Consider the following 23,989-nt stretch of genomic DNA (forward strand, 5'->3'; position numbering starts at 1 on the left):
TTCTTCCCATTCAAATAAACAATCAAAGTAATTCCAGAGACACCATTGCCCACACCAGGCAGCTCAGCACTACTGCTTTGCCCTTTCCATTTTTGACTCATATCTCCAAATCTACCTAACAACAGCAAAAACAAAAAGAGAGAGAAGGAGAAACCCACCTGGAATTTTCTCTTTTCTTTCCATTTTAAGCACTTATTATTAACTAACCCAAAGATCAAGAACTGACAAATTCAAGAAAATCACAAAAAGACTACTTTTTGTTGCTTTTCTGCACTATTAATATGATGGGTTCTGTCAGTTTTTGATTGGTAGATAGATATTCTGAGTAAAGTTTTGATTTTTGCACTTATTTTGTGCTTTTACTGCAGGTGGGGGATGTGTTTTCTTGAAATTTGTGCTTTGAAGAAAACCCATTTGTTTAATTTTCTGGATTATTGCTTGTAAATGCAACTTTGTACATCAATTGCCACTTGGATATCTCGCATCTTGTCTTGCATGGGGTGAGTAACTTGATTCTTCCCCTGTATCTGTTTCTTAACTACTAAAATTTAACCGGATAAAACTTGAGTTTGGTATTGAGGCGTAATTGTTGTTAGGAGTCATAGTATTCATGTAGGTCTGTTGTTTCTTGTACCTCGATTATTGTATTGTTTTGCTGTAGTTTCAGTTATGCTATTTTTGTTATGATATGTTGTTTCTTGTACTTCCGCTACTTTTTTTTGAGGACTGCTTTGGACTGTTTTTCTTAAGCCAAGTGTCTATTAGAAACAATATCTCTACCTCCGAGGTAGGGGCAGAGGCAGAGCCAAGATTTTCACCAAAGGGGTTTAAAGTTTGAAGAAAAACTAATCGAAGGGGGTTCGAATATATTATCTATATATAAAAAATAATTTTAGTCATGTATAACTAGTATAACTATCCGCCGAAGGTGAACCCCCATGCCAAAGGCTGGCTCTGCCCCTGGGAGTAAGATTTACGTACACTCTACCCTTCCCAAAACTCACTTTCTCACTTTGTGGGATTACATGGGCTATATTGTTACGATTGTATTTTTTTTCTTGTATAATATTGGCCTGAGATAGGCTTAAATGGAGCTAGTCCGACTCAACTTGAGTTTGGAAATGAGGCATAATTGTTATTGTATTTATGTTTCCAGGGTGAAGCAGGCATATTGTTATTGTATTTATGTTTCCAGGGTGAAGCAGGGGTGGATGTAGTAAAATACATATGTGTTTTGTGTGTGAAAGTGCATGTATATATTATGCTAAGATTGTATCCATGGTTATAAGGTGGTAGAGGATATACCTTTTTCTCATTGAGTTAAAATTCCAGAGACGGTCTCTGGGCGTAGGTGATTTGTATTTTTAGGAAAGAAAAAGGCAAGTTTTGTTATTATTAAAATTAAAAGAAAAAGAGACAAGGAGTGGAGTTACTATTAAATTTAAAACTAACACTTTCAGAATGCTTTTCTTAGTTTACTGGGAAAGCTATGCACTTTCAGCAGTTTTTGTATTGGTGGTTTGGAATCTCGGTACTTGCTTACAGGCTAAGCAAGTAATAATGGTGCATAAAGCAGGAATGTGCTGGTTCCTTTATCTATTTATTTATTTTCATGCTTTGCCTGATATGTTGAAGAGTTTCTTGCTTGAACGTCACATTCCTCATGTACTTTTCTTGTTTAACTACTCACGAGAAAACATCTCTTGTTCAGCTACAGTATGAAAAGTTTTTCGTCCAGCCATGTGTGATAGGTGTTGTTTATGGATTGAAATGAATGAGTATTTTGAAAGGAAGACTTTTTGTTCAGTTTTGGTGTATTTTGGAGAATATCTTAGAGCCCTTATTGATATGATGATGGAGAAGTTGAAGAAAAAATGCAGATCCCTTTGTAATGTAAGAGGTTACTTTTGTCCAGTCTTATTTGGTGCAGAATAGATTGAGGATTTATTTTCTAAATCTGTATAAATTTGAGGATGCTTTTCTTGTTTTAGCTTTAAGATGCTATCTAAGTCTTTTTCTGTAGCTAAGATAAATTAGGTTGCCAATGGCTCTAGAGCAATTATTTTTATTAACACGTTGCCTTAACCAGTCGAAGTACTGTTAATGGGATTATGCTGCATAATGCCTTAACATCATCTCGAGTTCAATCTGTTTAAGTAACAGGTCTATTAATACTGGTTCCTTGATAAGAAATTGTCTGATGCAGTCCATAACTAGGTTACACTTAGTAATTCTCTTGAAGCCATTGATTTGGTGGCAACATGTTTTTTTCTTTTCATGCAAAGATGACTCATTTGGATGATCACTTGTAAGTCATTTGGATATTGAGATTCATAATAATACCGATACTTTTAGTCTTGATTGACGAGACCGTGGTGGAGTTAATGCTAAGTTGGAGGTTTGGAAGCAAACCGTAAAGTCTAAAAGGGTTTAGGTTGAGTAGGTCCAAGACGGAATATTTAGAGTGTAAGTTCAACGAGGTGTCGCATGAGGCTGATGTGGTTGTAAAGCTTGATACTCATGTCATCCGGAATAGAGATAGTTTCAAGTATCTTGGCTCTATGATTCAGGGGAATGGAGGGATTGACAAGGATGTCACTCACCGGATTGGGGTAGGGTGGATGAAATAGAGGCTCGCTTTCAAAATCTTGTGAGTCAAGAAGGTTCCTCCTAGACTCAAAGGCAAGTTATACAGAGTGGTTGGTTAGACCAACTATGTTGTATGGGGCGGAATGTTGGCCAATCAAGAAATCTCACATCTAAAAGATGAAGGGGGCAGAGATGAGAATGTTGCGGTGAATGTGTGGGTGTACTAGGAAAAATAAGATTAGAAATGAGGTTATTCGACATAAGGTGGGAATGGCGTCGGTGGAAATCAAAATGCGGAAAGTGCGGTTGAGATGATTTGGACATGTGATGAGGAGGGGCACGGATGCCCCAGTGTGGAGTGTGGAGGTGTGAGAGGTTGGCTACGGATGGATTCTGGTGAGGTAGAGGTAGACCAAAGAAATATTGAAGGGAGGCATTTAGACACGGCATGGAGCAGCATCAGTAAGTTACTGAGGACATGACTCTAGATAGGAAGATGTGGAGGAGGTGGATTAGCGTAGAAGGATAGTAGGAAGGGTATGTGATTGTTAGTAGGTTGGAGGTCTGTTTTGTTATCCGTGCTTGTAGCTATACTACTAGTATTATTCCAGAGAGTGTTATCATTTGTCGTATTACTTGGTGATCTTTTTTATGTTATTATTGGGTGTGGTAATTCCTATTGTTTCTTGCCCTTTACTATTTCTTTTCATGACTGTTTTATCTTGAGTTGGGGGTCTATTGGAAACAACTTCTCTATTTCACCTCTAAGGTACTGTATGGACTGCGTACACTTACCCCCAAGACTCCACTTAGTTGTTTTATCTTAAGCCAGGGGTCTATCGGAAACAACCACTCTATCTCCCCTCTAAGGTGGTGGTGTGAATTGCGTACACTTACCCTTCCGGACCCCACTTGGTGGGAATATACTGGGTATGTTGTTGTTGTTGGGGATTGGAGAAAGGAGGTGTTCTTCTAATGAATCTCTCGATGTTTTACCTTTTAATTAAACAAACAAAAACTTCCAGTGAACGCTAGTTTAAAATCCATTTAGCTAGTAGTTGGAACCACAATAGACATGTTTTAGGGGATGAACTAATCCACTCCCTTAATTATAAGTACTTGATAATCTTTATCAAAAAAACATAAAAGTTACAAGTACTTGAGAACACAGAATTGTGAAGTATCATCCAGACTATCAGTGTCAGGGTGAAAGATACCAAGGATTAATTAAAACATGAACAAGTTAACATCAAAATTTGGTTAGAATACTTTTAGAGATGATATAACCTATAAAATCAGCTTTTTACTCCTCCTTGAAGATGTCATTTCATAAGGGATCAAGTATGAACCTTTATTAGCTGCAAAATAACCTGCTGGAACTGACATATGTTGTGGCATGCCATCTCATTCCTTTATATTTGTGCTCCAGATATCTCTTTCTATGCGCAATATGTGAAAAAAAAATATTTAAGCTTATCCTAGTATATTATTTATCACTATTTATAATATCATTGGAGATATCATATACTTGATGTTATCAACTTTTTAAGAGCCTTAAAGATGTAAAAAGTTTGCAAAAGTGAAAATACAGAAATTTGGAAGATTGGGGAAACATAAAAATTTGTGTTACATCTCTATCCACAACTTTATTCCTGTCATCCTCCTTGTATTATTGTACAACAACAACAACAAACCCAGTATATTCCCACATCGTGGGGGGGTCTGGGGAGGGTAGAATGTACGCAGTCCATACCGCTACCTCTAAAGAAGTAGAGAGGCTGTTTCCGATAGACCCCCGACTCAATACAAAGGACAGTATACAACAACAACAACAAAAAAAGAGCATGGGACATGATAAAATAACATAGGCACGGCATCCACAAAAATATTGGACATTGCCAAACAAAGGACACTAAAGCCCTCCTAACTACTGACTACGACTCACCCACACACGTTAACCCTCTATCCTAATGTTTTTCCTCCATACCTTCCTATCTAGAGTCATGTCCTCAGTCAGCTGTAACTGCTCTATGTCATGTCTAATCACTTCCCTCCGGTATTTCTTCGGTCTACCCCTATCCCGCTTGAAACCATCCAACGCCAACCTCTCACACCTACGAACCGGGGCATCCGTACCCCTCCTCATCACATGACCAAATCATCTCAACCTCACTTCTCTCATTTGATCCTCCACCGACACCACACCCACCTTCTCCAGAATAATCTCATTTCTAACCCTGTTAGTCTTTATAAATCCACATATCCAACGCAATATTCTCATTTTCGCCACCTTCAACTTTTGGATATGAGAATTTTTAACTGGCCAACACTCTACTCCATATAACATAGCCGACCGGACTGCGATTTTATAGAATTTGCCTTTCAGCTTGGGGGCACCTTCTTATCGCATAATAAAATTCCCGAAGCGAGCCTCCATTTCATCCAACCTGCCCCAATACGGTGGAAGACATCCTCATCTCTCTCTCCATTCCCCTGAATCGTGGATCCAAGATACTTAAAACTATCCCTCTTGCAAACCGCCTTGGAATCCAACTTCACTACCACCTCCTCCTCTTGCCTCGAGTTACTAAACTTGCACTCCAAGTACTCCGTCTTGGTCCTACTCAACCGGAAACCTTTAGACTCCAGGGTTTGTCTGCAAACCTCCAGCTTATCATTAACACCTTGTCGCGACTCATCAATCAAAACTACATCATCTGCAAAAAGCATACACCAAGGCACCTCGCCTTGTATACTCTGCGTCAGCACATCCATCACCAAGGCGAATAAAAACGGACTAAGAGTTGATCCCTGGTGCAATCCTGTCAAGACCAGAAAATGCTCAGAATCTTCTCCCACCGTCCTTACTCGAGTCTTTGCTCCTCATACATGTCCTTAATCACTTTGCTGGACGCCACATGGACCCCCCTCGCCTCCGAGCATCTCCACAGAACCTCCCTAGGGACCTTGTCATACGCCTTTTCCAAGTCAATAAACACCATGTGCCGATCCCTCTTCCTGTCTCTATACTGCTCTACTAGTCTTCGCACTAGGTGAATTGTCTCAGTCGTGGAGCGACCAGGCATAAATCCAAATTGATTCTCCGAAATAGACACAATGTTCCTCAACCTCCGCTCCACCACCCTCTCCCAAATCTTCATCGTGTGACTCAACAACTTAATACCCCAGTAGTTGTTGCAACTCTGAATGTCACCCTTGTTCTTAAATAAAGGAATCATCGTGCTCCATCTCATCCCTGCGGACTTGAAAATGTTGTTAAATAAGTTGGTCAGCCACCTCAACCCTGCCCCGCTAGAAAACTTTCAAAAATCCACTGCGATCTCGTCGGGCCCCATCGCCCTACCCCTTCACATCTTGCGAATAGCCTCACTGATCTCCTCTACCTTAAAACGCCGACAACCTCCTTGTATTATTGTACTTTACATAAAAAGAGTTTCACTTTTATGATATCATGTATTGATCTAAATGACATATTGGATGCATAGTAATCAAAAAAGTAACCTCGTGAATGCTTTAGACCTTGACAAGCAAGCTGAATAACTGGACAGAGGTCCAGGCTTCTGAAGGAGCTTAAAGCCAAATGGTCCGTAAAGATTTATTCAATTTAGTCTTGAGGCCCGTCTTGATCTCTTTACACATCAATATAGTCTTGCATTATTATGGGGTAGCCACTTTATAGGGGTTTCAGAACGTGCAACTGAGTACTGCATTCCAGTAGAGACTATTTCCCATATTTGATGACTGATTGTGCCAACTGTTTAATGCCTGTTTGATGACACTTCCTGGCATGATTTGTTGACTCCCAAAAATTCCTAGAAACATAGATCATAACTGTCTGAAACATTCGTGAAGCTAGGCAAGGAATGCAATCCAAGTAAAGCAGGCAACTCTAGGGGGGAGCAATAGTTTTCCAGATTATCCTCCATGGACAGTTTCAGGATTTCCTACCATTTTCAGCATTAAACTTTTATGACATACCTTGAGTAAAAATTTTGCACCACTCCATAGCAAAGAATCAACCAACTGCTCATCATTCCCGACCGAGTCTAGCTTTTGAATTTGTCAATTGATATATTGATAAAGAAATAGACCTTGGGGCCTAACTCAACCTCAAAAGATAGCTCATGAGGGGAGGATTGCCCAAGACCATATAAAGAGAGACCAAGGACCCTTTGACCCACCAATGTGGGGCTCCAACACCCCCGCACACCCAGGATTGGACATCTGGAGCGTGGACAATATAAGATAGGGTGTCCAACATCGGAAACAATGAATTGGGTGGGCCTGGCTCTAATAACATGATAAATAAATGGACCTTGGACCTAACTCAACCTCAAAAGCTAGATCGGGAGGGGAGGATTGCCCAAGACCATATAAGGAGACCAAGGACCCTTTAACCCACCGATGTGGGGCTCCAACATATATATTCAAAAGCTATTAACTACCAACTTTGGAAATGAATTTAGTTATCAGTTCTCCCTAGCTCTTTTGACTTTGGCGCCCGGATTTTAAAGTTCTCAATGTTTGTGATTATATGTGGAAGCATGGATTCCGGAATTTTAATGTGCGTCACTTCTGATTGGTAACTTTGATCTAATGGTACCTATGGTTTCTTCATGGTCATTTGTTGCTTATATTTCTAGTTCTCAAATTGGGGTACCCCTAATAAGAAAAAAGCTTTACTAGGTTTTCCATGGATTTATAGCTGAATCAACTATTTCTAACAAAGTTACTTTATACTTTATAGACTCACCACGGCAGTTCAATTGCCCTTTCGAAGTTTCATAACCGTATATGGGCCATGTCTCGTGCTTTAACACAGTTTACCTTTGTCTGACCACATGGTAGTTTTGAAATGAATTCCACTTAGAATGTTAATTTAGGTGGCTAATCTTATTGAAACTTTTTCTCCACTAATCTATTTCAATGGTTATAAACCTGGTTGCAACAGAGCAGTAGTTGTCTTGGATGCTGTATGAGTTCTCCTCATGTTTCGGCGGATAAGTCATCTAAAGGACTGAAAGGTCCGAGCAAACGATTGAGGAAAACTAGTTTAAGAGACGACTTTTGGAGCAGTAGTGCGTGCGAGATGGAGAATAGCACATTTCCCTCCCAGAGAAGCATCTCATCAATTAGCACTTCAAATCCGGCCCTTGATCCTCACAGTAACTCTGGCACCACGAGCAGCACTTCGGAATTTGTAAATCATGGCAAGTGAATGCTTTTCTCTCCTTTTATTTTGATGCGAATCATCCTAGTTGTTTATCAGTAGCAAGTAAACCTGCATGGGAATCAGCCAGGGCTTAGTATTTGTACGCAAATATAGAAGCAAGAATAGATGGCCAAAAAAAGGCACTTGTATTAGGGATTTTATTGCAAACATTCCGACATCTTCAGAATTTTTCCATGTGATCTCTTTTATTTTAAAAAGAGGGGGTTGGGGGTGGTGGTGGTGGTGGAGGGATCTTGATTAACTTTTGTTTTTCTAGGAAAGGAGAAATCCCATGCACAATTTGAGGCATAGACTGGAGAGAGCATATACAAGCTTGAAAGCATGATCATGTGTTGTTCTTTTCATTTTAGCTCAGTTTAATACTCCTCTCTATATTTTCTTTATGTTATAATTGAATTAAACATTGCCCGGAACAGGTCTACTTCTTTGGAATCAAACGAGGCAACAGTGGTGTGGAAATAAAACCCCACAGAAGCGTGCTTCAGTCCGAGAACCCAAATTAAGGCAAGTTTCTCACATTTTTGGAAGTGTAAGCATGGCGATTCTTTGAGAAAATGGAAAAATTTAACTAACGATAGAAAGAAAAGGAAGAGGCCTGCAGGCCATAGAATTGTTTCTATGAGTCTCTTGATTTGGTGTTTTTTACTGGCAACTGTTTTCTAAGGATTGTCTTATTCCTTTGATTCTATCCTGAACCAATTTGGTTTCTGAATTAATAATGTGGTGTTACCCGCTTTTAACTATCGCGCAGTATACTGTATTGCTTAACTGAACATACACATTTTTAACAAGTCTATTCTATCATCATAAATTGCAGTTTAGATACAAGTTATGAAACGTTGCTGGGAACCAATAAGCCTTTCCCTCAACCAATCCCTCTATCGGTAAGTTATCAAATTACCTTAAAATAGTTTTCTTTCAGTAGTTCAAGCTATGGAAATAACCTTTTGCAGAATTGCAGGGTAAGGCTGCATGCACTTTCCCGGATCCCACACATACCCGGCTGTCCTAGTTTGCTAACTGTTCTGCATTTTATTTATTAGGAAATGGTGGACTTTCTTGTTGATGTTTGGGAACAGGAGGGGCTTTATGATTAAGCAGCCACATAATTCATCATTCTCAGCCACTGGACATTGCGTTTTGCAAGTCTTACAGAAGTCATGACAAAAAAAAATAAAAATTCAAACAACATTGTGTAGTCACATGATTTGTATGTTGAGAAGATGAAACTTTGGTTACCAAAACACCATGTTCTCATGAAAAATGTAATTTATACATGTTTGCCAGGCCAAAATTCAAACACAATGGGTCTTGGCTAGTGTCATTAGATACATTTAAGGGGAGAGAATCGACTGTCTACTCATAAATATAAATTGATTTTAGGTGCTTGTACCCCATTAATTAGTTCTTATATCTAGTTCTCAGTTCAAGTGTACTCCCCCGTGTCTCAATTTATGTGGCACCATTTGACTTGGCACAAAATTATTGAAAGAAAAAAAGACATTTGAAATTGATCTAAAACAAATATCTAGACAGATTTGTGGTTGTAAATCATTTCGTAAAAAACATTTCAAAGTTAATCTCTTTCTTATTATAGAAAGATGGCATCCTATCTGGGATGAACTTACAAAAAAAGGTGTACCATATAAATTGAGATAGAGCAAGTAATGTCTTTTTCCCTTTTTTCTTTTTCTTTTGGGGTTAGGGGTGGGGGGTGAGGAAGATGCTGTCCATTTTCTTGCTCTTAGGGAAAGATAAAAATTTTAAGCACATGCTTCTATAATATAAACACATGCAAGTTCATGATCCAAAATGCATTACTGATAAAACTAAGGATGCAAGTGGAAAAATGATGAGCTGGAATTGCAGAGAAATTTGAGAGAGTATAGACTGTCCAAGCAATTAATAAAACAAAAAATAACATCAACATACACTTTAACTTACCATATTTATAAAAATTTCACCTTTACAAAATACTTACAAAAATTTCAACTAATTATGTTTCTTTATTGGGTGTATCAGGAGCTAATTATGTATCTCGATAGACCTAAAACTTTTTTAAAAAATACCGGAAGCTAATTATGTATTTTTTCGAAAGAAAAAAATATATCTTTGTTGGATATATTATGGATCTCGATAGATCCAAACTCGAAAAAAATGCATCGGGAGATTTTCAGTAATTATGCAAAATGTAAAAATTTTCTATAATTAAACTTCAAACTATTGAGATTTATGTTGTTTGCTCTCTAATAAAAGGAAAAAAAAAAAAAAAGTTAAGAGAGAATGTACATGCAAGCAATAACTTATAACTTATTAGAGATTCCCTTCTCTTAAATAAAATCCATGTGGATATCAATAAAAGGGAACTTTGAATTTTATTTCCCTGGATGAATATGTATATAAGACATATATTTGTTCCCCAATTCAGGCTAAACTTTCTCATAAAATGGATCGTGAAGAGTTAAATCATGAAATACTATTTCAGAGAGATTACATAAATATTTACTTATAATTTATCGTTGAAAGGATGTATAAAGTGTTATAGTATTTAAAAGTGCTAAATGTTTATGTATATGAGATTCAATATAATGAAAGTTGATTGAATATCTAGGTTGATTTTACTATATAATTTGACAGCTAAAGTTGGTGTGTAAATATTTACTCCTATCATATGAAGGAGCAATGATGTGAAATATTGTTGATAAATTGTCATTTTATCAACGAAAAAGGGTTAAACTATCCCGAATTATTAAAAATGAGGCAAAAATATCCTTTGTTTATTTTTTGGCTCAAAAATACTTCTCAATTTGTTTTTTGACTCACAAAAATCCTCACTTAAACGGAGTGCCACCAAACACAACACGTGAAAAAAATTTGCTACTTGGTCAATTCATGTCAGCATCTCATTTACGAAAAAGGGCTAAAACTACCCATAAACCATTCGAAATGAAGTAATAATATTCTCCGTTTGTTAGTTGACTCAAAAATATCCCTCCATTTATTTTTTTCGCTCACAATACCTTACTTTAATAGAGTACCACCAAGCACACCATGTGAAAAAAAAATTAACGCATGGTCAATCCATGTCTGCATTTCATTAAATAGGGAAAAGGACAGAAACGATACTTCAAATTAAATTATTTCCATGAAAATGACCATGGAATTTAAATTTCACTTTCTAGCCATTTCAATTTATTGGCATGTTCTATATTGTTTCTACACACCTTCTATACATTTTTTATACAAATCTTATACATATAAATATTCTACATGAAAATTATACAGTTTTGATACATAATTTATATAATAACTGTACATTTTTTTTTACACGTACAACAATTATATAATTTTTATACACTTTCTATATATTTTATATATATATATTGTACATATACATATTTGATAGAACTATACAATTTCTATACATATATCTTATATAGATACATATTCTATTTAATAATTATATCGTTTTTATATAATTTAATTATTATTTCTAAACAATAAAAAAAAAAGCAGAATATTTGATCAATAGACTCGTGAGATTACATTCTACGCGAAAATCGCACTCATATTCTCTTCAGATCTGACCAGCTATCCTTTCGAAACCAGACTTTCAGTTCCGGTTCATCACCTTTTTATTTGTTTTGTGCAGCCTCACGAAAATTCTCATATCTCGGCTTAGGAACATCGAAATCAGGAATCATCGTTGAGTTGAAAACTAGACTCGTAGAGCTACGTCTCACAAGGGAATAACAATCAGATTGTATCCGAATCATCCCAGATATTTCCCCAAAATTGGTCTTCTAATCTTGGTTCGTTAGTTTTATCAGCTTTGAGCAGCGTCACAATAAATTTCATATCTTGATGTAGGAGTATCAAAACCAGGAGAAATTTTTTGAGTTGAAAAGTATATTCGTAGAGCTACATCTCACGTGGGAATCAAATTTAGATTACACCTGAAGCGTTTCAGTTATTTATTTGAAACCAGCCTTTGAATTCTAATTTGTCAGTTTTATCAGCTTTGTGCGGCTTCACAAGAAGTCTTGTATCTCTACTTAGGAGTATTGAAATCTTGAGCGACTTGTGGTGTTAGAATGTAGACTCATAAATTTCATTTTATGTGAAAATCACAATCAGATAATTACTAGATTTTATCTGATAAATTTCTGAAATTCCAGCTTATATCTTGTGATAATTTATTTTTCATCAGATTTGCACGCTTCATGAATTTCATCTTCTACTTTAAGTTTTGGACCGCATCACTTCTGCAATATGTTGAAGTCCATTCTCGAGCAATATTCAAAGTAAGACAAGTCTTTCCTTTGTCGAGAAGACTTCATTGCTTGGGAGATAATGAAAAATCCTTTTGATTTCAAGATGACATCTGTAAAGGACTCCAAATATGCATTCAAGCTTCATATTTTTTTTTCTTTTGCTCTTTTATTTTTTTTTCTGACTTAACATTTATTTTCTTGTAAAGTTTCAGAGCCAAGGAGGGGCACCAATGGTCTACGAGTTATGCTATCTAAAAGCTTTTAGTAGCTTTATGTTATTGGAACCATTTTGACTATGCTGAGCTAAAATCAATATTGAGTGTCGAATAATCAAAAGTCACTTGCCCTGACACCCTTATTTTTATCAAGCCGAACTGAAGCACCATGACAGAACTAACAACTTCTAATAGTTGGCACCACTATCTGTTAGTCAAGCCGAAGAGTAGGCTCCAAACTTTTTTATTTGCAAATTTTTGAAAGAGTGAATTACTTAGAAAATGTGTTAGATGTCCACAATACTTCCATGGAACCAGTCATCTTTTCTTCGTGATGTTGGTAGAAGACTGTTTGAAGCACCCATCTTCTTGTAGATCTTGGTATGCAGGTTCATGGAGCAGTTCTCTTTACAGTACTTTGGATTTTTTCGACATGGTGTCAACCACTCCTAGAAACTTGGTGAAGAATTGCATTAAGAATCTTTTTCACAGCTTGACTGAAGGATACACGATATGTTTCTACAGAGCTTATGATAGGACAACATTGTTCCGATCAAAGAATGTTTATGGCAAAGCCAAGGTCATTCGCTTTTGAAGTTCTCTTTTGCCTTTTAGGTTCAAGTTGTCTCCTGCACTCGTGATTTGAATATCTTGTTCACATGAACAAATTCTTACCACTAAACTGAAGCTCGTAGCTCCGTGTTATTGGCACTGACCCAAGAAGCTTAGCACATTTGCCATGGTCTCATTTTTTCTCTTCTTGTGTTGTAAGTTTACGAGAAAGCTTAATTTTTGCCTCATTCATTTGTTTGGTGTCATACACAGTTTAAAACATACAATCCAGGAGTAACATGCAACTTATGCTCATGCTTTAAGGAGAATTCAACTTACAGTTTTAGGCCCATACATCAAGGAGTATTTTGACTTACAGTTCAGGCTTATGCATCAAGGAGTGGTTTGACTTACAGTTTAGGATTGTGCGTCAAGGAGTAGTTTGACTTATAGTTTAGGCTCGTGCGTTAAGGGAAAATTTGACATGCAGTTTAGGCTCGTGCATCGAGGAGCAACTTAACTTGCAGTTTAGGCTCGTGCATCGAGGAGTATTGTGACTTGCAGTTTAGGCTCGTGCATCGAGGAGTATTTTAACTTGTAGTTTAGGCTCGTGCATCGAGGAGCATTTTGACTTGCAGTTTAGGCACATGCGTCGAGCAACAGTTTGACTTACATTTTAGGCTCATACGTCGAGGAGCATTTTGGGAAAGAATTCTTGTAATGTAACTTTTCTCCGAACCCTTCGTGATGAAGTATTGTTGCACCTCAATTTGGTATTGAATTTTATGGCCCGCATTAGTTGAAACAGATTTGCACTTAAACTCGTGTCGACTTTTAGAAGTTGGAGCTTAGAAGTCCGTTCACCTTTTTTTATTTTGCAAGCAATCAATGTGCAGGTGTTACCTTTCTTGCTATTGGAGAAGTCATTTGACATGGACTTGCTTGTTGTTTTCTTTGGAGCAAAAATCCCAATCGGGTCAAAGCTCCCAAATTATAGCATGATGATTCCTTCACCTTTTGGAGATGCCACAGAGAACATAGGTTGTACAGCTTTTAAAATTGAACCTTTTTTATGATCCAGTTTAGCGCTAACATGATTTGCATCAAGTATATAGCTATTATCAACGATGATTTTTTCCTCTCGCATTAATGTTATGATCTTTTCCTTTAGGATGAAGCATTTTGTGGTGTGATGACTAATAATGCGATAAGATTTATAGTACTTAGATTGTAAACTTTGTTAGATTCTTCAGGTCGCTTTGACTTAGGGAGTTCAATGACTTTTTTATCTAGAAAATCATCAAGAATCGTAGAAACATCAGATTTGAAAAAAAGAATATACCTTTGCTTGTAACTACTTCAAGGTTGATTGATTTTTCACTTCTCGCATTTGTTACTTTGGAGCTTTCTCTTTCAATTTTTGTCTTGTGGAGGCCTTCGTTAAACTCACAGTTATCGCGATAGATTCGCTAATTTGTTCTTCAGATGAGTCATTGAATTTTATGACTTTTTTTCCAAGATCAAAGACAGGTGACGTCATTCTATGAATTGCAATACTTAGCTCCATGTCATTAGCGCGCGTAGCTAATTCTTCAAAAGTTTAAGGATTAATTCCTTGAAGGATATACACAAGGCCCCAATGCATCCCTTGAATGCAAATTTCAATTGCGGAAGTTTCAGAAAGTTGATCCTTGCAATCAAAGCTCAATGTTCGCCAATGATTTATGTAGTCCATTACAGGCTCATTTTTACATTATCTTGTGTTTTTCAACTCCATCACGCTGACCGTACGATGGGTACTGTAGAAAAGATTTAGAAACTAACTTTCTAGTTGCTCCCAATAATTAGTTGATTCAGACTCTAAGTTTGTGTACTAATCAAAGGCGTTGTCTTTCAAAGAGCGAATAAACTACTTGACAAAAAGATCACCATCTGTACCAGCACTGCTACAAGTCTCAACAAAATGAGCGATGTGTTGCCTTGGATTTTTCTTTCCATCAAATTGTTGAAACTTCAACAGTTGATATCTAATTGTCATCGGTAAACCCTCGATTCGCTTAGAATACGACTGAGTATCCGATAAACTTTGTAATGGACCGCTGTATTATGCCTTCATGGTATTTGCAATTATATCTTGCAGTTGTTGAACTATTAGAGTGTCCACTGAAGAAGACTGATCAGCACATTGATTGTCACTTGACTTGATGAAAGATTCACCATCAATTTTTTCTTTCGGCGTTAGATTATAATTTGAATCTCCAAGATTGTAGAGATCTAACTCATAAGTTGAGTGATTTGAAGATCTTTCTCATTAACAGACTTCTTCAAAGCTTCAATAGTTTGCTCTATTATTGCAAAGTTCTCATCCATGTCAACTACATCAACCATGAAGGTGTTGACTTTCGTTGAAGTTGGAGAATACGTTAAGTCCTCAGATTCTCCAAATTTGAAGACAGTTTCAAATAGTTTTTCTGATAACATATATACAAGGTTGTCCCTTGGGGTTGTAGTTACACCCGAAACTTGAGATTTTCTCTTTTTTGTCATCTTTAAAAAAGTGAAGTATTGAGATCCATCCAAAGCACAAGCGTTGAGATTGCGTCGATTGATGGGGCCAACAAGTTTGATCTCAGTAGACGTGGCAGTAGTAGACTTCTTGTACGAAACGTCATTGATTTTTGTGAAGTCCATTGCAGTAGTTGAATTTGTGGTTTTTCAATTTGTAGAAAGAAGATATGAAGAACAAAACTTTTCCTACTGGGCGTACCAAAATTTGCTCGCAATAAATTTTCATAGTGTTGAAAATTAATTGCAAGCAAAGATAAAATAAACCAAAAAAATAATTTTATTTAAATGAATTTTACGGGTACAGTTCTGTTGTTCTCTTAATTTTTCTCTCCTAAGTTTTTTCCGTAATTCAAGGCCAGCGTGTTTCTCGAACATAGGATGATTTGAACCTCCTAGAAATGCGTTTGGATCTCCAGGAATGTCGGACAATAATTTGTCTAATCAAGTTGATCTTCGGGCAGGACTCCGTTGGCAACTCTTTTGAAGAACTGTGTAGTTGATGTAGATGTTTTCTTCAATGCTTCCAGAATCCCCTCAGAAAATTATGTAACCGCCTCATTTATAGTAGCAGGGGGTAGGCAATCCGAGTGTAAATAACTTCTTCTGTCTTATTCTGATTAGTCCATTCAATTATCAAGCTTATCACAAATGTTGTGTGGTAAGGTTGTTTGCGATTGGTAACAAATATGTCATTTGGGACACTTGATGATGTTTCATTGGTTGTTGAACTTGACTTAGCTTGCCGCATTCTTTGAACGGATGACTTTGTCTTATTGATCTTTAATTTGACTGGGCTACCACGTCACTTGACACGTTGCATGAGTTTGAGATTCAAGGTAAGATGGACCTTGATGATGAATAAAATAGGCGTATTATTTTTACATCCTAAAATAATTTTAGACCCAAGAAAATGTGGATCAAATTCAAATTTTATATGAATTTGATCCAATAAATTTTATGTGTCTACAAAAATAAATAGAAAGAATCAAAATTTAATGAAATTCAAAAGCAAAAAAGTGGGGTGGCGTGGGATTATTTCTGTGAAAAAAATGGAGAAAAAAATCGAGAAGGGGAAAGGAAAAGAAAAATGGGGATGGTGTTATGATTGTTTGAGGGGGGGTTGGAGAAGATGATTCGAGTGGGGGGGGGGGGCTAGGGTACTTGGAGAAGACGATTAGCGAGGGAGGGGGACTGGGATACTTGGAGAAGACGATTCGCGGTGGGGAGGGGGGGTGGGTGGGATATTTTTTATTTAAATTAATTATTTAAAAATTATTTGGATAGAAAATGACAAATGTCATACTATTATTGGTCACTTTACACGTCACATTGGTTAGTTTACACGTCATAGCGCGCGTAATATACGCATATCATATATTTTTGTGGATTATGTAAAAAGTGCCAAAATGACACATCGCACGCTAGTTGAGGTGCCTAATGTGAACAACGCCTACTTGAGGTGCCAAAGTGAAAGATCATGGAAAGTTTAGGTGCCTGTCGATGGGATGAAATGTAATTAAATAAAAAATATTGAATATTATATAAAAAATTATTGTACCATAATTAATTCAGCATACATTACTTAACTCATGATACATCATCTACGCACACAATTCTTTTGATACATTACTTTTTAGATATATACAAAATATAGGATGAAATGTAATTAAATAAAAAGTATTGAATATTATATAGATATGGTAAAATTATTACTATTGAATGAATAATAAATCTCGTTCGTTAGATCCGCTATTTGACGGACGGAGCAGATTAAGTTTTACCTCTATAAATTTGCCCCCGCTTCACCCATTAGGGTTACACTATTCATCACTGACGGCTCTGATACTATAAGGCTAGTGCAATTTACTAAGACTTTCCCTGTCGAGAATGTCTTCCCCAGGTATGTTTCTATAACATTCTCTGTAAAATTTTGTGTTCATGATTCTAATGTGCAATAACTATATGTTTGCCATAAATTCTTAGGATAAAATATAATTTGAAATAAATTTAGTAATATTTTCACACGAAATAAAAATTCAAATATGTGTGAATGTATTTTATGGGGTCACTACACCTTTTCTGTGACATGTGACAAATAAAAAATCTTTAAAATTATTGAATTTTATCAAAATCTTGAGGAGTTACAAAAAAATATAAAAACTTTAAGCTGAATAAAAAAGACAAGAAAAAAATTATGTAAAAACTATGAAAAATGAATAGCCTTCCTCATATATAGTAGGAACAAGAGAGAGATTATTTTTAAAGTTAACTATAGAAAATTATAGGCTGAATTTTCATTCTGATGCCCCTCACCGATAATAAATCACTCTTAACTATATGAAAATTAGATTTTTTTTTCAACAAGCATCAAATGATGTAATTTAGCAATTAATGAAGTGGGTGAAACTATGTGTTATCATAATTTAAATTTTGATAAAAATACAAGAAAAGATTTTCAAACTCTTTTAATTTACTTAAAAGCTTGGACGAGTGATGTTATACTTATAAAAGTAAAATGTGAAGGTAAAATATTGTTTTCTTAAAAATTATTTGATCCTTCGTTATGCCATCAGCCAATCTACTTCATCATTACTTGAACGATTCAAGCTATCCTTTATATGTTAAGGTTATTCAAAATGAACAACCTATCCTATATGGGTGAACATTTTGATGAAGAAAATCTCACGTTGCATGCCATTAAAGTGTTCCAACCTATTTTAGTCACCATTTATTTTTCCACCGCTAATATTTTCTTTCTTTCCATTATTATTACCATCATTAACCTTGTATAACTGAGAGGGGTGAAGTGTTGTTCCTAAATGAGATGAATATTATTTAACTAGTGATGAAAGAACAAGTAAATGGGATACGCAACATACAGGGGCGGATCCAGGATTTTCAGTGAGGGAGTTCAGTAGTACATATACAGACTAGTCGAAGGAGATTCAACCTCTATTATTTATACATAAATTTTTTTATTATTATATAAAAATAATATAATTTTCCGACGAAAAAGGTTCGGATGAACCCGTGAAATACATGTACATCCGCCACTGCAACATAGGTTAGGGCACTGAATTAGGATGTAATGTAGTGTTCATCAAAGTTTAATGCCAAGTGTAAGTTATATATTGATTATAAACCGTCCTAGTGAAAAAAAGGTATATTTAAATAATGATATAGATAGTTTATATTGATAATTTTTTCATTCACTATATTAAAAATAAATATTTATTTTTATTTATTCAATTTAAATAATAAAAATAATTATTTATCACTTAATTCTTAATTTGTTCTTATTATTAATTATAGTGATTTTCTATTAAAATTAGAGAGCATCATAATAAATTTTTTATTCTATTTATCATTATAAAATATCAAATTAATATTAGATAAATAAATAAACGAAGAAATAATATGAAGAAACAATAAATCCATTATACATAAAGAAGAAACAAATTAACCCTTTTCCCTTTTTTTTTTTTTTTTTTTTTAAAAGGATGTTGGTTGTAATAGTTGAACTGGTGCCATTCATAGGATATTCGTTATTCATATTCATAAGTAATTCTGTAGAAGTAAATGAATATTGTAAAATAAGAATACTAGGTTGACCATATACTTGCAGGAAACATTGGACATAACATCCAATACTAGGTTCATGGCATCTTACAATCTTACATGGGAAAATTAAAGTTGTCTTCACGAACTTTTTACAAAATACATATACAACAATCAAACAACTAATTATTCACATCCCTTTGTACACTCCCTTTTTCTAAGCTCCATTCAATTGGATTTTCAGATGACAACTTTCTTTCCAATTTCCAGATGCATTCAGTATTTCAAGCTATATTGATTGTCTTTCTTTTGATTTGTCTGTCTGTTTTTGCTCTCAATAGAGGGTTTTTTGGGCTTGTAAGGTTGACATATTACATCCTTACTGGTTTTCAACTGTACCCGTGTGTAAACTCTTTGATAATAGTGGTATGTTCTTGATTCTTGATTGTTTTAGCTTAGAGCTCCTGTCTTTATCTTAATTTTTAATTTTTTAATATCTATGTTGGTTCTTGATAGTTGATTCTTTCATGTTTTAGCTTAAAGCTCCTGTCTTTATCTTAATTTTTAGTTTTCTACCTCTTTTAAGCTTGTGGGGGTTCTTGATTTTGCACTAAAATTGGTTTTTGATTGTGTAGTGAAGATGCTTATTTAAAAAAAAATAAAAAAAAATCTCTCTTTTAAACTTGTGGAGTTTCTTGATTTTGCACTAATTGGTCTTTGCTTGTGTAGTGAATATGCTTACTTTTTTTTCTGTGATTGATTGAGTAGGTGGTGAGAATTTGTGCCATTTCTTATATTGAGGTTTTGGATTGTGCTTTAATTACTTCCCTTTTTAGTTTCTATTTAGATCTTTGTCACTTGATTGAAGCCTGTGTATATTTCTCTATTACTTGTGGTGGGCCCTTCCCCGGACGCGGTGCATAACGGGAGCTTTACTGCACCGCGCTTCCCTTTTTTTAAATTTACTTGTCTGTGTTGAAAATGTTTCTATAAATGGAAAACTGAAGTAATTTTGATTAGCTAGACCTATTTGGTCGATTGATTAGAATATTCAGACCTTTTACATGTTATTCTTGCTAAGTCTATATGGTGTTTAGTTTAGGAAGAACATATCTGTGGCTAGATTTGTTGAGGGCAAATATCTATTTAAATGATGAATTACATAGGATGGTGATGAGGAAACATGATGAGTATATCTTGACAAATATGGGATGAGTATCTGTATGTTCTAAATCTGAATATAAGAAAACTTCCATGTGTGAAGTGGGCTAATCTTCTCTAGAAATTTGTGTAATTTCTATTCTGATCTTTGCCTGATGTTTTAATCTTCTGGTTTCCAGGAAATGGTGCTTCCTTCCCTTGGGAAGTTTTCTATCCAAGTCCCAAAAAATCCTCTCTTGTTTCATCCCTTGAGCAAAATGAGGATGTACATTTTCCGTCTCGCAAGAGGATTTGTGTCCCTGCCTCGTTTGTTGCTTCTTCTGAAAGTTTTGAGCAGAAGAATCTGCCTGCCATTGAAGTCCTTCCTGATGAATGCCTCTTTGAGGTATTCAGACGTCTTCCCAGTGGCCAAGAGAGAAGCTCCTGTGCTTGTGTTTCCAAGCGCTGGCTTACGGTTTTAAGTAGCATCCCCAGGGATGAAACATTTGCATCCAAGCCCAATCTGCCCTCAAAAGCTGAGGAAGGATCTATCCAGAATAAGATTGGTGAGATTGCACAATCTAATGGTGTAGAAGCTGAGGCTGAAGCTCGAGATATTGAAGGAGAGGGATATCTTACCAGGTGGCTTGATGGAAAGAAAGCCACCGATATCAGACTTGCTGCTATTGCCGTTGGAACTGCAAGCCATGGAGGTTTAGAAAAGTTATCTATTCAGGGAAACAACCCTTATCGTGGTGTGACTGATGCTGGTCTTAAGGCTATAGCTCGAGGTTGCCCTTCTCTCAGGGATCTTTCTTTGTGGAATGTGTCTTCGATTGGTGATGAAGGCTTATCTGAGATTGCTCATGGGTGTCATCTGTTAGAGAAGCTTGATCTTTGCCAATGCCCGGGAATTTCTGACAAGTCTTTGTTGGATATAGCAAAGAACTGCCCTAATCTGACCTCTCTAACAATAGAATCTTGTTCAAACATTGGGAATGACTCTCTGCAAGCTGTCGGTCGATGCTGCCCTAACCTGAAGGTTGTTGCAGTCAAAAACTGTCCACTTGTTGGGGATCACGGAATTGCAGGTCTCGTTTCTTCAGCTGGTCACCTTTTAACAAAGGTAAAGCTCCAGGCACTAAACATCAGCGAAACCTCTCTTGCTGTTATTGGACAGTATGGCATTGCAATTACTGACCTAGCTCTTAGTGATCTTCAAAGTGTAAATGAGGGGGGTTTCTGGGTCATGGGAAATGGCCAGGGTTTGCAGAAGCTAAAGTCCCTTACAATAAGTGCTTGCAGTGGAGTCGGTGATTTGGTTCTTGAAGCTCTCTGTAAAGGTTGCCCAAATCTGAAGCTGTTTCGCCTAAAAAAATGTGCTTTCATTTCAGATTATGGATTGGTTGCTTTTGCCAATGCGTCAGTCTCACTTAAGAATCTTCAGTTAGAGGAATGCCACAGGATTACCCAGGCTGGGTTTTTTGGTATACTTTTGAACTGTGGTAAGAAACTGAAGGCTCTTTCCCTGGTGAACTGCTCTGGCGTGAAAGACTTAATCTGTGCATGTTCGTTGGTGGCTTCTTGCAACTCACTACAATCTTTGGCTATTCGCGACTGTCCTGGAGTAGGCAATGTTAGCATTGCCGTAATAGGTAGACTGTGTCCTGAACTGACTCATCTGGAGCTGAATGGGCTTCTTGATATAACTGATGAGGGGCTCATCCCTCTTGTTCGGAGCTGTGTAGCTAGTTTGGTGGAGGTTAATTTGAGCGGATGTGTCAATGTTTCGGACAAATCAGTTTCAGCCATAGCTAAGCTGCACGGGGGAACCCTGGAGTCTCTAATCATAGATGGTTGCAGACATGTTACTGATGCATCCTTGGTAGAAATTTCAGACTCTTGCTGGTTGCTTAATGAACTCGATGTTTCAAAGTGCGGAATCACTGATTCAGGGCTTGAAGCTTTAGCCAGTGCTGCGCATCTCAGTTTGCAGACCCTCTTACTGTCTGGTTGCCCTTTAGTGTCAGACAAAAGCTTTCCATTCCTCCTCGAGTTGGGTCAGAACCTTATGGGATTGAACATAAAACACTGCAGCGGAATGAGCTCGAATACTGTCAATGTGCTTGTAGAGCAACTCTGGAGGTGTGAAGTCCTTTTCTAACCAGGTTGTGACTGAGAACCTGTGCGGTGTTTACAAGTTGGTTGCTGTGAAAATGTTGGTCTGGTGAAGTTTTCTTCTGTTAGCTGCAACATGCTGTTTTTGGGTCTTGTTCAGTTCCAGTATCCTGGCTACTTTTTCCATTGAATTTGGCTGGTGCTTTGTTTCTTTGCAGCTTCTACAATGAAGATGTTATCAGGAATTTTGGCTCTCTTTTATGGGAAGTCCTATTCTTCCAGTCATACTTCTCTGAGTAAACAAATGTTGGGTTTTTGGATGGGAGAAACTCATGTATGGTCCTATCCTAGCTCCTTTTTCAGTAGTTTTTAGCTTCTAGCGTTGTGTCGATGAGCAAATCTTGCTACAAGAGAAGCTTTTTTTTTCCCCAAGTCTTTTATGTTCCTGTTTAGTTTTAAGTTTTTCCATGACTTCCATGATGTTCAATGTTAGTGTTTCTGCTTGTGACGGTTTGGTCATGTCCGGTCCATCAGTTGTCTTTTAAGGTTGCTTCAGTCAGTTGAGCAGTTTAGTGCCTTGTGTTCGTGAGCTTTGGCTGTCTTTTTCAACCAAGCTCTAGTTTTGCAGGCATATCTTGTTCATGAACTGTCCCATGCATGATGCAACTTATCTATTTTGTGTCCTTTATTATAATGAAATATCAATGACAAAGTGTCAAAGTAGGCGTTTGGGCGTGCGATTTCATGTCTGTCGTATGAAATTATGGCATGATTTTGGAATTTCAAATACAAAAAATAACAAACAAAATTTATAGTTCAAATTATTACTTTTATCAATCTTTAAACCATTTACATCTCATTTAATCATTACTCTCACCAACATATTACTTCACTGGGACATGAGAAATATTCAGTTTTTTTTTTTTTCGAAAAATCTTTTCATTTTATTTAAAAAATAATGGTTCGCCATAAAACTCCAAATATAACTTGAAGTTCTATTTGAAAAAGTGAAAACAAGTCTCAAATTGTTCACTTTTTCCTAATTTCAACTTCACCTTTATAGTTAAAAAATCTCTCCAAAAAGATAAGATCAAACACAACTACATCTCCAACTTCAGCTTCAATTCCAATTTATTTTTTTATTTTCATGGCCAAATACCTACAAAATTTATCATTACTTCAAATCAACTGCCACTTTATCATTTATTATTCAACAAATTTTTCATTTGATCAATAAATATTATATTTTAAAAAAATATTTTTTGTGATAGTAAATTATACTTTTGTTATGAATTTTTTCTTATTTAATAAGATCGTATAAAGAGTTTGGGCAATTTTAACCGTTTATATAACTTATAAAATTATTTTGTTTATAAGAAAGAAAAAAAATACAACTTAAAATCCCAAATTTCATGTAAGTTTTACTATAAAAAAAAGTTAATAAATTTAGGTATGAGTATTTAATCCAATTTGAAGCATACTGGGCTAAGCCTGCTGGATGCTATTCTTAACATGCATAAAGTATAGAATAGAGTTCGGAGCTAGAAGGGAGCTAAAAGGGCCAACCTTTTAAGCTACAATGCCAAATGGAACAACTGATTTTGAAAAATAAATACCAAATGAGACAAATGACGACACCCTTTTTCTAAACAGCTTAACCCAAAATCATGTGAGCGTTTTAAGTGATTGTTTGTCTGAGCTTCAGAAGACTTTTAGTACAA

At 36.2% G+C, this 23,989-nt stretch overlaps 2 protein-coding genes across 6 annotated transcripts; both read left to right on the forward strand.

Annotated features, from left to right (window-relative positions):
- The first annotated feature begins 52 nt into the window (after positions 1 to 52).
- On the forward strand, positions 53 to 9,244 carry LOC107872846. 5 transcript variants are annotated; one of them, XM_047413614.1, is made up of 6 exons: positions 55 to 161; positions 369 to 500; positions 7,567 to 7,820; positions 8,260 to 8,347; positions 8,661 to 8,727; positions 8,887 to 9,244. In XM_047413614.1, exons 2-6 carry the CDS (start codon positions 445 to 447, stop codon positions 8,938 to 8,940), a joined length of 519 nt encoding a protein of 172 aa, XP_047269570.1. In that variant the 5' UTR covers positions 55 to 161; positions 369 to 444; the 3' UTR covers positions 8,941 to 9,244. The 5 variants fall into 5 exon arrangements, with proteins under 5 accessions (XP_016574962.1, XP_047269570.1, XP_047269569.1 ...); XM_047413613.1 differs by adding an exon at positions 1,712 to 1,893 and having other exon boundaries at positions 93 to 500; positions 7,562 to 7,820; XM_047413615.1 differs by adding an exon at positions 1,712 to 1,893 and having other exon boundaries at positions 94 to 500.
- Positions 9,245 to 17,279: 8,035 nt separating this feature from the next.
- Positions 17,280 to 22,988, forward strand: LOC107872845 (EIN3-binding F-box protein 1). Its single transcript, XM_016719473.2, has 2 exons — positions 17,280 to 17,352; positions 20,351 to 22,988. The coding sequence occupies exons 1-2, from the start codon at positions 17,340 to 17,342 to the stop codon at positions 22,312 to 22,314; spliced, it is 1,977 nt and encodes a 658-aa protein (XP_016574959.1). The 5' UTR covers positions 17,280 to 17,339; the 3' UTR covers positions 22,315 to 22,988.
- The last annotated feature ends 1,001 nt before the right edge of the window (positions 22,989 to 23,989 follow it).

The sequence above is a fragment of the Capsicum annuum genome, chromosome 6 (genome assembly GCF_002878395.1).
Source record: "Capsicum annuum cultivar UCD-10X-F1 chromosome 6, UCD10Xv1.1, whole genome shotgun sequence".
Lineage (NCBI taxonomy): Eukaryota > Viridiplantae > Streptophyta > Magnoliopsida > Solanales > Solanaceae > Capsicum > Capsicum annuum.

Coding starts and splice junctions, on each gene's coding strand:
- LOC107872846 (XM_047413613.1), top strand. CDS start 1,741: ATGTGTGATAGGTGTTGTTTATGGATTGAAATGAATGAGTATTTTGAA. Junction 8,348..8,660: donor GTCCGAGAACCCAAATTAAG/GCAAGTTTCTCA, acceptor CATAAATTGCAG/TTTAGATACAAGTTATGAAA. Junction 8,728..8,886: donor CTCAACCAATCCCTCTATCG/GTAAGTTATCAA, acceptor TTTATTTATTAG/GAAATGGTGGACTTTCTTGT.